Here is a 14,945-nt window from a genome sequence, read left to right on the forward strand (position 1 = left end):
CAATCCCCTATTATTTCACATTCATTCCACCGGGATTTCTTGAATCAAGGCTTCCCACTAAAGCCTAGTAACGACTCATCGATCTTCAAGATTTTCACCTTCTTGCCCTGGTAAACAGCATCACAGCCCTGCGTAGTTCTTTGAAGGGGCCTCGGTAAAACCGTGACTCTGCCGTCTCCCTTTACATACGCAGCAAGCATCTGCCACTCTGGGGGTTGAAATGCCACTTGCCACGCCTAACCCGTCCCAGACCACTCTAGCACGCCCCCTGGAGGAGCCGGGTGGAAAAGGGGCCGCTGGCAAGCTGCGCTTCTCCCACTTCTCTAGGGGCGGGAGAAAGGGCTGAAAGCCCGCCCGGGGCGGGGGGAGTCCCCTTGGTGGCCTCGTCGGGAGCAATTCTAGGGAGTGGAATCACCCGCTCCGCATGGGAGGGGCGGTACCCCGTCCGGAAGAAGCCTGCGGCGGCGCAGAGGTGCCACCAGGGGGCGCGGGCCGATGGGCCACCCCCGGGGCTAAAGGCCGGTGGTCCCTCCCAGGTCTGGAGTGCGGCGTGGCCTCGCAGCCGGATCCCCCCCCCCCAGCCCTCCCCCATCTCACTCTCACCTAGTCACCTCCCCGCCTAGTCGGCGGGCCCCTGAGGTGCGCGGCGCAGGCGCGGAGCGAGGCGGTGAGTGCGGCAGCCAAGGCTGGGCCTGGGGCCTGGCGGGCAGGGCGTGAGGCGCGCGGGAGGGAGAGGGGCTGCCCTGCAGGAGCGCCCGGGAGCGCGAGGGCCACAGTGGCGCGGCCCCTCCTCCCGCGCTCGGGCGCCTTGGCCGCCGCCGCCTCGAAGCTGCGCCTGGGCTGGCCGGACAGGCCCCGGGGTCCCGGTGAGTGTGAGGGAAGAGCGGGCCGGCGGTGTGCGGACGCAGCCTCCCACGCGAGAGGACATGGAAGACCGGACGGCGTCTTTTAAACTGAAACCCTGCCTCCGTTTTATGGCGGGATGCCGGCCCCTCCCCCATCCCGAAGGCAGTTCCCCCTCCCGGGGAGGACGCCTAGGCCCCCTGCGGCTCTTTTCCTTATGGCGCCTTTGGGGCCGGGGTTTGGGAGTCCCCGCTGGTCACCCGGCTCCTGTGGGCCTGGCGCGTGGCACGGGCGTGGAGGCGGCTGGGTCCCGGAGGCTCCTGCGCGGCCCCTCCGACAGTCGTGTCCTACGGCGGCTGGGCTCCCGCCCCCGGTCGTGCGGGGCGGCTTCGAGACCCTCTGGCGGCGCATCCCTTGTTCGCCCCGAGCCACAGCCGCAGAAAGCAGGCGTTGGTTCTGGCGCTCTAGTCTCCGGGCGGTGGCCTCGGCCCCTCGTTAGGGTGCTTATACACCCCTTTGGTTTTCTATTTCAGCATAACCTGGGACGCAAGTAATTTGAAGCAGTTTCTCTCTTTACAAAGAGATAAAAATTTGTATTTCAGGAAAGACTGACACTCAAGTTGGGCACACAGTTGGTTCTAGTTCAAAGACTCTCCCGAAACATTTTTATGTTTCAATTCTTTTAACATCTGGAGCTTATATACTTATTTTGAAATGAGGCTAGAAAAGAACTTGCTGTTAAAATGCTGTTGTAAAAATAGAGCTTTTGATTGTAAATACTTGCCTTATTTTTGTATCTGCTAGAGAATATTTACACTGAGTGAAAGGCCTTAAATGTTGATCTTTTTGATACAGGTACTAACTGCCTGTTAATGTGGTGTTTTGTACATTCTTATTGAAAAAAAATGACAGGTGGAAAGAGGCTGGTATGTATTTTGTAAGTTGCTTTTAAAAAAATTGTTTCATGTGTCAAACATGAAACATATACATTTTTACAAAAATGTAAAATGTTTATATATACCTTAACATAGGGAAATGCCTAGATGTCTATACCCCAAAATGCTAATGGTTTTTCTGGGTGAATAGATTCTAGGTGATTTAATTAACTTGGTTTCTAAACCTTTTCTTAATTTTCCTGCAGTGACATGTATTACATGTGCAGTTTAAGTGGAGAAGAGGGAGTGAATGATAAGTTGCATGTGATTCAGAATCTTACCCATGAGAGGAAGACTAGTGAGCAAATGTTTATGTGACATCTCTGAGTAAAAAGCCAAACATCTTCATCAGGGTAGTTATGTATATAAAAAGTCCATAAGAATATTTGCTGAAATGAAGGATGGATAGCATTTTTGGTCTTGAGTAGGCATCTTAGCATCCTGCCAAAGTGGGGGGGTCTGATAAATGTTTGGATATTGTTCAGCCCTGAGTAGGAGTCAGACCTTTCCTGATCAAGACGATCCTCTTCCTCTCACCTGAATCCATGCCAGCTTGCACATCAATTTTAATGCTATGCTTGGTTTCCTTTCCTTACTTTTTCATTCTTCTGGTTGGAAAGAATTTGAAGTGTATTCTGAAATTGCAAGAAGATACTATAATGTTTGGCTGACAGTTTTATAGCATTTAAAACATGAAGTGTGATGCTCTGGGCTTTTTAAATTTTAGAAGCATACAGAAGAGGTATTAGGAATAAGTCTTGAAATTTTAGTTTATTACATAATCGGAAATTTTTGATTTTTTAAGGCACTTGACTGGGAAGGGTTCAAGGAATGCTGTTTGTGGTAGGTGAGGCATGACAGATAGATAGATATAATAGATATTTCTATAAATCTCACTGTTGTCTGTTTCTTTGGGTGATTTCCTTCCCTTCCTCCCGTTGGTGGCTAAGTAAGAACTGGAACCAAGATGTAACTTACTGGTAATAGTGATTAGCAATGAAAATTACTTACACAGAGTTAGCTGTTCAGAACTCAGAAGGCATGCTTTTTCATCTCTGGGTCTGCAACTTAGATGACTTGACTTTCCCCGAATCTGTTTCCTCATCAGTAAAATAAGATAGAGAAATGTTCAGTAAACTAAAAAGCACTGTCTTAATACTGTGTTATCACATCACCTGTAGTGCTAATTAATACACCCAGAACCTAGTGAAGCAGCAGACAGTATGTACACTTATCATTAGAAATGAGATGGTCTCACTAATGGTACCAAGTTCTACCTGCTATATATATTGCTTTGATGGTAAGAAAAGCAGCATGTAAAGCTGGCGGAGAAAACTTCAATATCTTTTTCTGACATTCCTTACTTGCCCATTTCTACAGTGAAGGAACACTAACCTGAAATGGAAGAGGTAGTTGTGATTCTGACACTAATCTGTTACTTGAATTGGGGTGATCTCTTTATTTCCCTATTTGTTTTCAAAGCATGTGCTTTAAAATTTGATCTTTATTCAAATTCCAACTCTACCAGTTATTAAGAATTGTCTTTATTTAATCTTACTGTGCTTCAGTTTCGTCATCAATAACAAGGGGTAAATAATTTTGAGAGACTGTTGTACATTTATCATGTTATAGGATTAAATAAGATAAAGTAGGTGCACAACCTGTTACGTGATTGGTGCTCAGTAAGTGGTCATTGTTCTTATATTGTTGGATAATCTATAAGGACTTAAACAGTTTTAAGTCTGATTTGGTTTGCTTTCATTCTATTTGCTTTCATTATGGCTGAATAAAGTAGGCTGATTTATATTCCTGTTTTGGTGTTAAAATATAGCTATAGCTTTAGAAGGTAAGTTTATTTCAGAGAAATATGACACATATATATTTATCAATTTTTAGTGTTTATACAGTATATCCAAAAGCTTATTTATACTTGAATTATTTCCATATAATTTTCCAGTTAATTAAAGACCTGGTGCCATTGTATTCTTGAGTCTCAGAAGTGAACTACATTTTTGCTTATATGACTTCTGTTGTGTATTTTGCTACAGGCTATTTTTTTACCATCTGTGAAAACTTCCCTGTAATTCATTTCTCCTCACCACAGTATTAAGAATTATACCAAGTAAGTGGAATGTGGCAAAACCAATTAGTCAATTTTGTAACAGTCTGTGGAAATTCAATCACTTAATGATGATTTGATTAATTGTTTGAGTAAATGATTAATCATTAAATGATTGCTACCTGTTTTGTTCTCAGTAGAGTGTTGAATGTGACCTTACAAGTAAGAAAAGGATTTTTTCTTGAAAATTGTATTCTGAGCTTCTATGTGATGAGTATATTTTTTGAAAGTCAGGAGATAAAGATTTGTGACAGTATTTTTTGAAGGCATTATATCCACCTTTGGATTGAAAAGTGTATCAAAATATTCTCAGTTGTAAGAAATGGACTTGTTTTATTCTTAACATGGTACCATAAGAGCAATTTTTTTTAAATAAATCTAAGAGTACGGCTTATTGTAATTGTCCAGCATTCACAATTACATCAACATTTGAAATGGATTTCTCAACCTCACCAAGAGAAAAAAAAAAAAAAAACGCAGATATTGGTGTCCTACTTTTAAACTTGATCAGAAAAATAAATCCAAAATGCAAATGGAGGCATTATTTAACATTTCTCTTAGGAAATAGATTTTCAAGTGGCACACACATTTCTTATTGCCAATAAATTCTTTGGTTAGGTGGAATTTTTATAAAATATTAACAGTCTTTATTTTTGATACTTTTGTTAAATTTTTCCATTTTCAGATTGAAAAGATATGAATGAATATCCTAAAAAAAGAAAAAGGAAGACATTACACCCTTCTCGTTACTCAGGTCAGTAGACTTTTAAAGTTGGGCCATGGATTAATTCCCATACAATTGTATTCTTGCCCATTTTCTCATAAATGGATCAAATAACAGTTAAATATCTGGGTCCGTTTTCAGGTAAGAGAAAACTTTAAATTCTCTGAATATACATTGTTCATTGTCTACCATGTGCTAGGCACACATCGGAACTTTACAAACATTATTTAATACAATTTAATGGTTGATAGATACTTAAAATTAGATACCCAAGGTTGCATGCTTATACAGCATAATTGAGATTTGTCTGTGTGATTCCCAGACTTGTTCTTAAGGCACAACATTAACCTTGGTGGGAGATATTTTGCATGATTGCAGAAAAAAATGTTTTATCCTGTACATTATTTTCAGAAATGTGAACTTCCATTTTGATTGTATTATTTTAGATCTTTTGGTTGAGGTTGGCTCTGCTGTCTTGGCAGCAAGAGAGGTCTTAAGAAGAGAAGTCTTTGTGACCACATGTATTTGAGACAGTCTCTAGCATACCTGTTAACCCACCCAAGCTACACATTCTTCATATCTGAGGAAATTAAATCTAGTTCAGCGCTTGCCAGCTCATCCCAGACAAGACTTGAAATGACTCTTCAGAAGCCCTAACTGATCCTCAGACCATTTCCGCTATGCCTTGGGTTTTGTCGTCACTATATGGCAGATCTTGGTAGTTAATTCAGTGTTTTTTGCAGTTAATGCATTATCACATATTTATAATTTGTGGAATTCTGACTGTAAGGCAAGTCTATTTTTGTGTGCTTCAAGGTGTTATATTGTAAATTGTGTAATTTGTGGTTCTTTCAAAGCTCAGTTCAGTATCAGGTCTGAAATGTAGAAGCTTTCAGAATTAAGGGAAATGTTAATACTTTATTACAAATATGAAAATTTCAAATATGAAAATATGTTGGATAATGGGATGGCTGTTATTAAGTGTATGTATGTTTACCTGGAATTTGTAAAATTTTGCTCTTATGTTCAGATTCCTCTGGAATAAGCAGAATTGCAGATGGATTCAATGGAATTTTTTCTGATCATTGTTACAGTGTTTGTTCTATGAGACAACCAGACTTAAAATATTTTGACAACAAAGGTATATCTAATATTTTCCAAAATACTCTTTAAGTTGCTTTTATGTATTTGTATTTCTTTGAAAATGTGGGTGAAAATGATGATTTCTAAGTGGGCAAGTGTTTAAATTTGTTTAAATGTAAGGAAACAATTTTTTGTAAGAAAACAAGTATGTGAATTTTTAATTTTTAATGTTATTTCAGACCTATAAATAAAAAGCACATTCTCCTAAGTCCATTTTAGGTGGCTAGGAGTTGATGGCAAAGTGAGACCAATCCAGAGTTGGGAGGATTTATGAAGAAAGGTTAAGAATAGTATTACATACAGTTCTTCCACTTAGCTGTAGTCTAGAGGGCTAATGGAAGGAAGAAACAGGGTGAATGATTTAGTGTTTTTCAATGTTGCATCTTCTATTGAGGCTTTTCTAGAGCATTGGGTAAATGACAACAACTTGCATTTGTTCTTTCTTTGCAACCATCAAAACTGCCAGTTTCCTTGAACTCCTCTCATAGACACAGAAACATAAATTTTTAAAAAACATGAGGCGTTGGAGACATCTGTGTGAACTCCTGTTTGGCTTAATAGAGACATAGATGGTTACATACAGAGATATTTATAGATATGTCTCTGTATATCTGGCAGTGTACACACATTTTTGGTCTGTTAGCTGAGAGGGCCTAAAAGAAATGACACCCCAGTAGGAGTGAGCACACCAGTGCCCAGATTTTGGTTTCTAAAACCATTCTCCAGTAAAAAGAACTGGTACTTAGAGAAATGGCTGATTCTAGTTCTGAAGCAGGAAATATATGAGACTGGAGCATTTTGTAGTGCCAGAAAATAAGGAGGTACTCAAAACACACGTACACACACAATACAGGTATGTCAAAGAAACACAGGGGCTGACTGAAAGAGCTCCCAGCAGCCAAAGCTGAAACAATTAGAGAGGAAAAAAAAAAAAAAAAGAATTATAACCCAAAGTATAAAATAAATACACATGAGTTCATACTGATATGACTGATATGAGTAAGTAAATAAGAAAGAAATCTTTTTTTTTTAAGTTTATTTATTTATTTTAAAAGAGAAAGAGAGGGGCGCCTGGGTGGCGCAGTCGGTTAAGCGTCCGACTTCAGCCAGGTCACGATCTCGCGGTCCGTGAGTTCGAGCCCCGCGTCAGGCTCTGGGCTGATGGCTCAGAGCCTGGAGCCTGTTTCCGTTTCTGTGTCTCCCTCTCTCTCTGCCCCTCCCCCGTTCATGCTCTGTCTCTCTCTGTCCCAAAAATAAATAAACGTTGAAAAAAAAAAAAAAAAAATTTAAAAGAGAAAGAGAGCATGCATGGGGAGGGGGAGAGAATCCCAAGCAGGCTCTGCACTGTCAGCACAGAGCCTGATGTAGGGCTCAAACTCAGGAACCATGAGTTCATGACCTGAGCTGAAATCAAGAGTCGGATGCTCAACCGACCAAGCCACCCAGGCACCCTCATGTAAGAAAGCAATCTATACGGAAGAATTCCAAGTTATTTATATGAACACTCCTCCCTCAAGGAGGTGGAGCATGACTTCCCACTCCTTAAGTAAGGACTGCAAGCAGGGACTTCCTTCCAAAGTAAAAGAGTGACTTTACAGCAGAGAAACCTGCTAAATACTACTTCAACCAGGTAATCAGTCTATAGTAATAAATCATGTTAATAGTGTGTACCCTTTATATGATGTGGTAAAAATGGTAGTTTGCCTCTCTGGTCTACCTCCAGTAACCCATAATCCCAGTCTAATCATGAAAAAAACAACATTTCATTAATGGGACATCCTACAAAATACCTGACTTGTACTCCTCAAAACTGTCATGATCATCAAAAACAAGGAAAGTCTGAGAAACTGCCACAGCTAACAGAGGCCTAGAGAGAGATGACAACTGAATGTAATGTGGAATCTTAGGATCTTGGAACAGAAAAAGGACATTAGGTAAAAACTAAGGAAATCTGGATAAGTATGGACTTTAGTTAATACCATCTTATCAGTATTGGTTATTAATTGGAACAAATGTACCATCTTTTTGTAAGAGAATAGAGAAACTGAATTCAGGTTATGTGGGAATTCTGCGTACAATCTTCTCAAATTTTTTCTGAGAACTTCTAAAAATTTAAAGTCTATTAAAAACAACACTGACATGATGTTGAAGCCCAGCTTTTTCTATTGACCTGTATTTCAGTTTCCCCATGCTAACTTTAAAACATTGGGGCTGGGCTAAGGGAATAAAGGTTTATTCAAAGTCAGAAATTTAAACTTAAAATTCCTAAGTAACTTTAAAAAGTAGATTGTAGTACAAATGGGGCGCATGGAAGCAAAAGCAGTTGCTTGATTGGACAGATTTTTTGGGTATCTGTGGTATATGGATAACATCTCTTTTCCTGGCTAAATCTAAGTCCTTTAGTTCCTATCAGAATTCAAAATTATATTGAAAACACTTAGTGCTTTAGTAATAATTAATATTTAATACTTTGGTATAAATAATAAGTATTTTTCCAAATCTCTTTCTACAGATGATGATTCTGATACAGAGACATCAAATGACTTGCCAAAATTTACAGATGGGATCAAGGCCAGAAATAGAAATCAGAACTACCTGGTTCCCAGTCCTGTACTTAGAATTCTAGACCACACTGCCTTTTCTACAGGTTAGGGAAACTAGTTAATAGCATTTATTTATTTTATATACATTAATAAAATGTGTAAAATAAATTTTGTACCAATTATTTATTTAATAGGTCTTAGTTAATGATAATAATAGACTTATTACATTTTTTCAGAAAAATCTGCTGATATTGAAATTTGTGATGAAGAGTGTGACTCACCTGAATCAGTCAACCAACAAACTCAAGAAGAGAGTCCTATAGAAGTTCACACCGCTGAAGATGTTCCAATTGCTGCAGAAGTGCATGCAATTTCTGAAGATTATGATATAGAAACAGAAAACAATTCCTCTGAGAGTCTCCAAGACCAAACTGATGAGGAGCCGCCATCTAAACTTTGTAAAATTCTTGACAAGAGCCAGGCTTTGAATGTGACTGCCCAGCAGAAGTGGCCTTTACTGAGAGCTAATAGCAGTGGCCTCTATAAATGTGAACTTTGTGAGTTCAACAGCAAATATTTTTCTGATTTAAAGCAGCATATGATCCTGAAGCATAAGCGTACTGATTCAAATGTATGTCGAGTATGCAAGGAAAGTTTCTCTACCAACGTGCTTCTGATCGAGCATGCCAAACTGCATGAAGAGGATCCCTACATTTGTAAATACTGTGATTATAAAACAGTGATTTTTGAGAACCTCAGCCAGCACATTGCAGACACCCATTTTAGTGACCACCTTTATTGGTGCGAGCAGTGTGATGTACAGTTCTCCTCAAGCAGTGAACTCTACCTACATTTCCAGGAGCACAGCTGTGATGAACAGTACTTGTGTCAGTTTTGTGAACATGAAACAAACGATCCAGAAGACTTGCATAGCCACGTGGTAAATGAACATGCATGTAAATTAATTGAGTTAAGTGATAAGTATAACAATGGAGAACATGGACAGTATAGCCTCTTAAGCAAAATTACCTTTGACAAATGTAAAAACTTCTTTGTATGTCAAGTATGTGGTTTTCGGAGTAGACTTCATACAAATGTTAACAGGCATGTTGCTATTGAACATACTAAAATTTTTCCTCATGTTTGTGATGACTGTGGGAAAGGCTTTTCAAGTATGCTAGAATATTGCAAACATTTAAATTCACATTTATCTGAAGGGATTTATTTATGTCAATACTGTGAATATTCAACAGGACAAATTGAAGATCTTAAAATTCATCTAGATTTTAAGCATGCAGCTGACTTACCTCATAAATGTAGTGACTGCTTGATGAGGTTTGGAAATGAGAGGGAATTAATAAGTCACCTTCCAGTCCATGAGACAACTTGATTATTTTCTTTAACTGCCATAATACTAATGTAAAATAATAAATTTGACTTTTGGAGATGTTAAAATAGATGATTTTAAACAACTTATGAGAATCGTCTTTAACAAGTAAGATTTTTTTTAATTGTCCCATTTTCTTAGCATTGCTACATTTTTCATTACATTTATAATGGTATCCTAAATGTGGTATTTTCAATGCAGGTAGTTCATAGTTTTAACCACTATTGGTGTCGTCTTGTTTCTTAAATAAGCTCTGATTTCATGAATTGATGAGAAAGAGATATACTAAAGAAACTAGACCACAGTTTTCCTTCTGTAACCATGAGTGCTATTAACTTTTTTAAACTCAAGACAAGCTCAGTTTTTTATATATAAAGTCATTAAAATGAAACGTAACATACAATTAAGTCCACTGATACTCCCATTAATAAGAACCCAGACTCTCCCTCTTGCATGCCCCATCAGGAATTATCCTCAAGGCTGTCAGTGGACTCTCCATCTGTGTAATTCTTTTAATAACACTAGGAGGCAAATGTTACAATAGGAAGCGAAGATCCAGTTTTGTTGGCAGTCTTTATTTTATTCTGTTTCAACCCCTATCCATGAGTTAAATAATTTAAGATAGGAGTGAGGAGGAACTGGTAAGGGCATTGACAATAAAAAGTAACATTTTGTAACTCACAACCTGTTCACAATTTATTTTAAGTTATGCAACAGCAAAGTCAGCCCAAACTTCCCGATGTCAAATCATTATATTGACTGAGAAAACCCACTGTAGTGGGTATATTAACACTGTAGTGTTAACATAGAATTACGAAGATCTGAGAGATAAGGTGTTCCTGGCCTTTCTTCTTGGCTTGTAGATGGCGGTCCTTATTCACGTGCTGTTCTCTTTGTGTACAAGTCTGTCTCCCAAATTTCCCCTTTTATAAGGTCACCAGTCATAACTGGATTAGTGCTAACGCTAATGATCTTATTTTAACCTAGGAAAGACCTTATCCCCAAATAAGCTCATATTTTGAGGTGCTGGGGCTCAGGACTTCAACATATGAACTGGAGGATGGGAGGAAGAGACATAACAACTACAATTCAATAGCAGCTTCTTAAATAGCAGTATCACAAAAATAGAATTTTGTCTATCATTGGACTCCAATAAACACTGCTGCTAACAATATTCTTGTTCAGGAATATTGATATAGTTGAAGAGACCAATTTACAGCATATGGTTCTCCCACTACAAGAACCATGGAAATGTAGCCTATTTTGAGAATGGTGGCAGCAACAAGTTTTTTAAAAACCATTTTTATCTCTACAATTGTCATATATTGTATAGTTATATTCCTAGAAACTCATCTGATTGGAACATTCCAGGTAGGGTTACCTGATAGAAATGTTTCTTAGAAGACTTAAAATCATAGTGGTTTAAACAGGCAGGGAATCTTAGAAACCATTTGGTGTAAACCCTCCAGTTTTCTATTGTAGAAATAGGCCAAGGTCACAACATCAGTTGTAGCAGACAAGAGTGGAATCCAAGTTATTTGGCTTCTAGTCTAGTGTTGTTTCCATTACACCATGTTACATTAAGATCTAAGGTTTGTCCTTGGTGTGTTTTCCATGACTACTTAGCCACTCGGCTACCTTCTTGGTAATTCTGTTTTTATGCTTTTTTGATATACATCCAGCTTCAGGAATTTTATTTTCAGGAAACAAACTTTAAATAAGTAATGCCTTGGTGGGTTGTTTTTTCTTTTTTTTCCTCAGTTCTGTATTTTACTGCTTTACATTTGATCACATTAGTAATCAAAGTGATTGTAAGGAAACCTCAGGAAATATTAATCCAAGTTTTAGAACCATATATAATTTTGTACTTTTTGATGAATCTGCAGCTTAAGGCCACATCTCACTGACAGTTTGTCCAATAAAAACTTTTTACTTTGACTCAGCTTTCAGATAAGTTGATGACACCACAAATTGCTTGGATAGCTGGTCTATATTTCTAGCTTAAAAAACTTCTTTGTAAAAACAACCTACTTAAAAAGAAATTTTTCTCGTTACTCTGGGTTTTTTCTCCTCAGAAACAATTCCACTGATCTCTTTTGTGATTTGAACCACATTTCAAGTCTAAGAATACATAACTGATAATGATGTTTATTAGCACTACAATAGAATTCTTGGCATCAAGAATTCTTGGCAGTAGTGTTGGGCCATCTTTTTTCTTTTTTTTTTGTCTTCACGTTACTATTAGTTATTACTTATGAAATTCCAAATTTCCCCTGTACTCCAAAATTTGGAAGTGATTGTGCACTACTCAAAAGCTTCTCTTCCTGCCTGCAAATTTGCCAGTTTTACCGTTTAAAATCACCTGTCTTTGGTTTCCTGAATACATGTCATCACGTATTAACCAGTTTCTCCATTTCACAGGGCCTATAGCCTGTTAGGTGATTGCTGAGTTGTTGGCAGGTGTAATATATACAAGTTTTTATTTTTTGGTTTTTTTTTTTTTAATAGACTAACACTGTCCCTAATTTTTAAATCTGATTTGCAAAGCACTGTATTACTTAATTCCTGGCACTTTACCATTAACCTTACTTTGCTTGTTTTTGTCAGTATAACTACCTTTTGCAAGAAGTTTAATATATTTCCCAAACTACTATGATTAGTTTTTCAGTAGAATTTTTATGTCTAAAAGCACTACAAGCTATAATTTGAAAAAGCTAATAAAAATCAAATGGCCATGGGGTGCCTGAGTGGATCAGTCAGTCAAGCATCCAACTCTTGATTTCGGCTCAGGTCATGAGTTTGTGAGTTCAAGCCTCGTGTTGGGCTGAGCATGGAGCCTGCTTGGGATATTCTCTTGTCTCCCCTTCCCCCCTCCTCTCTCTGTTTCTCCCCCACTCATGTTCACTCTCTCTCTCTCTCTCAAAAAAAAAAAAAAAAAAGGCTTAAAAATAAATAAAAAATCAAATGGCCACATTCGGAAAGTAGATTGGCTTACCAAATATCAATACTCGTTAAGAATTTAAGTGAAAACAAGTAGTTAAGGCCAAATGTTAATCCCAGTGGAGAAGCAAATTTGGTTGGTCAGGTTTACCCTACAATTAGCAGTCTCATTCCTATAAATTAAAATGAAATTTGGGGATATATATTTCTTTACCTGTAACTTTCAGTTCTGATGACCAAAGATAGAGTTTTTACAAGAATTTTTAGACATGGTACTTCGGTTATGGATTTACATATACTCCTTATATTGGTTTAACTTTCCATAAATTAATCTTTTAAGACAACATTCAAATCTAAGAAGAATGTGTACATTTGTATTGTATAATATAAATTCACAAAGCTTAAAGTTGTCAGGTGCCTGGATGGCTCAGTCATTAAGCATCTGACTTCAACTCAAGTCATGATGTCCGGGTTCATGAGTTTGAGACACACATGGGTTGAGCATGAACCCCGCTTCAGGTAAGTCCCGCCTCTCTCTCTCTCTCTCTCTCTCTCTCTCTCTCTCTCTCTCTCCGTCTCTCTCTCTCTCTTTTTCCCTCTGCCCCTTGTGGGATTCTCTCTCTCTCTCTGCTCCCCTTGGCCCCTTGCTCACTTGTGCTCTCTCAAAAAAAAAAAAACAAACAAAAAAAAAACACTAAAAGTTATAATATGTAATTCACGTTTATATGAAGTGATATGTTCAATTTGTAAATTTAAAAACTAAAAATTTTAAGAGTAACTAAAAATTTTAAGAGTAACAGTTGTTTGAAGACTACTTCCATACAAGTGATGGAAAAATAATTTTCCTGGATAAAGACTTTGCATTTTAAAGCATCAGTTACCACACTTCCTTAAGTTCATTCTCCTTAATAATCTTAGTGTTAAACAGGTAACTACTCAAACCCAAAATAAATCACATTTGTGAAGAGTAATTTCTTCTAAAAAGAAGCAATTTTCTCACTTTGCGACATAGGAATATTATATTATCTACTAGTATTATTCCCACAGTTAAAGAAGGATGATTATTTAGACAGTTTTTGTTTTTTAAGTAGGCTCCATGCTCCAACACAGGGCTTGAACTCAAGAGATCAAGATCTAAGCTGAGATCAAGAGTGAGATGATTAACCGACTGAGCCACCCAGGCACCACTATTTACACAGTTTTTTTAAAGAATTTTTGTTACCAAAACCTTTAAAATTGTTATTTTTGGTTTTAAAAAAGCAAATGAATATAACTTGGATAGGCTTTCTCTTGATAAAAATATTGAGTTGAATGACTTATGCCCTGAAATTTTTAATAAAAAGTAGGTTTTGAATGAAAACTCGAAAGTTTTCTAGTTTTTAATCTTACCCAGATAGTGTCCACTACCAAAAAACATTATAGTTGAAACAATTGACACTTTTGTTGCCCTTCTTTTTCAGAGTAACCTGAGACCAAGAATTGGAATCATACCCATCAAATGTAATTTCTGGTGGGTAATTTTTTATTCTTTAATTCTCTATTTAAAGGCCATTCACCATTCTGTTCTGAATTTTGATTGGCTGAAGTTTGAGAACATTAAATTCTCTTCTGTTGTCTACCCTGTTCATTTTATTAGGGTTGCCTCTTTTTATGGCCTTATTCCTGTTTCTGAAACATATTCCTCAGACAAAATCTATGGTTAATTACCCTCATCTTTGCAACTCTTACACACCTCCATTTGAGTCTCCAGAAGGTCTAAAAGAGTAAAGTTTTCCCAATGAACAAGGTGAGAGTAAATTTGTTTTCTTTAATTCTTCTATTCCCCTAACTTAAAATAAGTTACTTCCTTCATACCATATACCACATCACTTTTTTCTATACACTATAAATATTTTATATGTTCCAATCTAACAGCTGTTTGGCTGTACTGAATTTATAAATTTCAGCATATCTATCTTGGATTTTATGAAGCAGAATATCATGGCACAGATCTTAATAAATACTTCTTTATGGTTACAAGATTATAGTTAAGTTCCTTATGGCACTGATCAGTTTTCTTTACTGAATAATTAAAATGCTCAGGTAGAGGAACTAACCTAGAATGACAGAATGTTAGTCTATCTGGGAGGGACCTCAGAGGTCATCTAATCCAAACTCAAAGTGCACAACATATAAACATAATTGTATGTGGTATAAGTTTTATTTTCATGGTTGTAAATTATATGTTAACTATCACATCAAATCTGAATGTTAATATTTTTACTTAGGACAAAACTGATTTTTTAAGAAAAAAACAAATTGATTTGAAGAA

General features: G+C 37.6%; 2 protein-coding genes across 3 annotated transcripts in view; one reads left to right on the top strand and one right to left on the bottom strand.

Annotated features, from left to right (window-relative positions):
• The window catches only part of KCNMB3 (potassium calcium-activated channel subfamily M regulatory beta subunit 3), a 98,647-nt gene extending 97,624 nt beyond the window's left edge, over positions 1-1,023 (bottom strand). For both annotated transcript variants that reach the window (XM_086674772.1, XM_086674774.1), the window contains exon 1: positions 604-1,023. In XM_086674772.1, coding sequence (XP_086530898.1) covers positions 604-1,001 — 398 coding nt within the window. In that variant the 5' untranslated portion in view covers positions 1,002-1,023. The remainder of the gene's footprint in view (positions 1-603) is intronic.
• ZNF639 (zinc finger protein 639) lies at positions 326-11,632 on the top strand. The gene is made up of 5 exons (XM_086674771.1): positions 326-3,900; positions 4,583-4,651; positions 5,652-5,762; positions 8,277-8,411; positions 8,544-11,632. The coding sequence occupies exons 2-5, from the start codon at positions 4,594-4,596 to the stop codon at positions 9,695-9,697; spliced, it is 1,458 nt and encodes a 485-aa protein (XP_086530897.1). The 5' UTR covers positions 326-3,900; positions 4,583-4,593; the 3' UTR covers positions 9,698-11,632.
• The last annotated feature ends 3,313 nt before the right edge of the window (positions 11,633-14,945 follow it).

The sequence above is a fragment of the Puma concolor genome, chromosome C2 (genome assembly GCF_028749965.1).
Source record: "Puma concolor isolate L17-30 chromosome C2, mPumCon1.1.hap2, whole genome shotgun sequence".
In the NCBI taxonomy this organism is placed as follows: domain Eukaryota; kingdom Metazoa; phylum Chordata; class Mammalia; order Carnivora; family Felidae; genus Puma; species Puma concolor.

Bases quoted from the DNA above. Each gene is read 5' to 3' on its own strand.
- ZNF639 (XM_086674771.1), top strand. From the start codon at position 4,594: ATGAATGAATATCCTAAAAAAAGAAAAAGGAAGACATTACACCCTTCT. The intron at 4,652-5,651 runs GTCAGTAGACTT...TCTTATGTTCAG, and splicing joins ACACCCTTCTCGTTACTCAG to ATTCCTCTGGAATAAGCAGA. The intron at 8,412-8,543 runs GTTAGGGAAACT...ACATTTTTTCAG, and splicing joins CCACACTGCCTTTTCTACAG to AAAAATCTGCTGATATTGAA.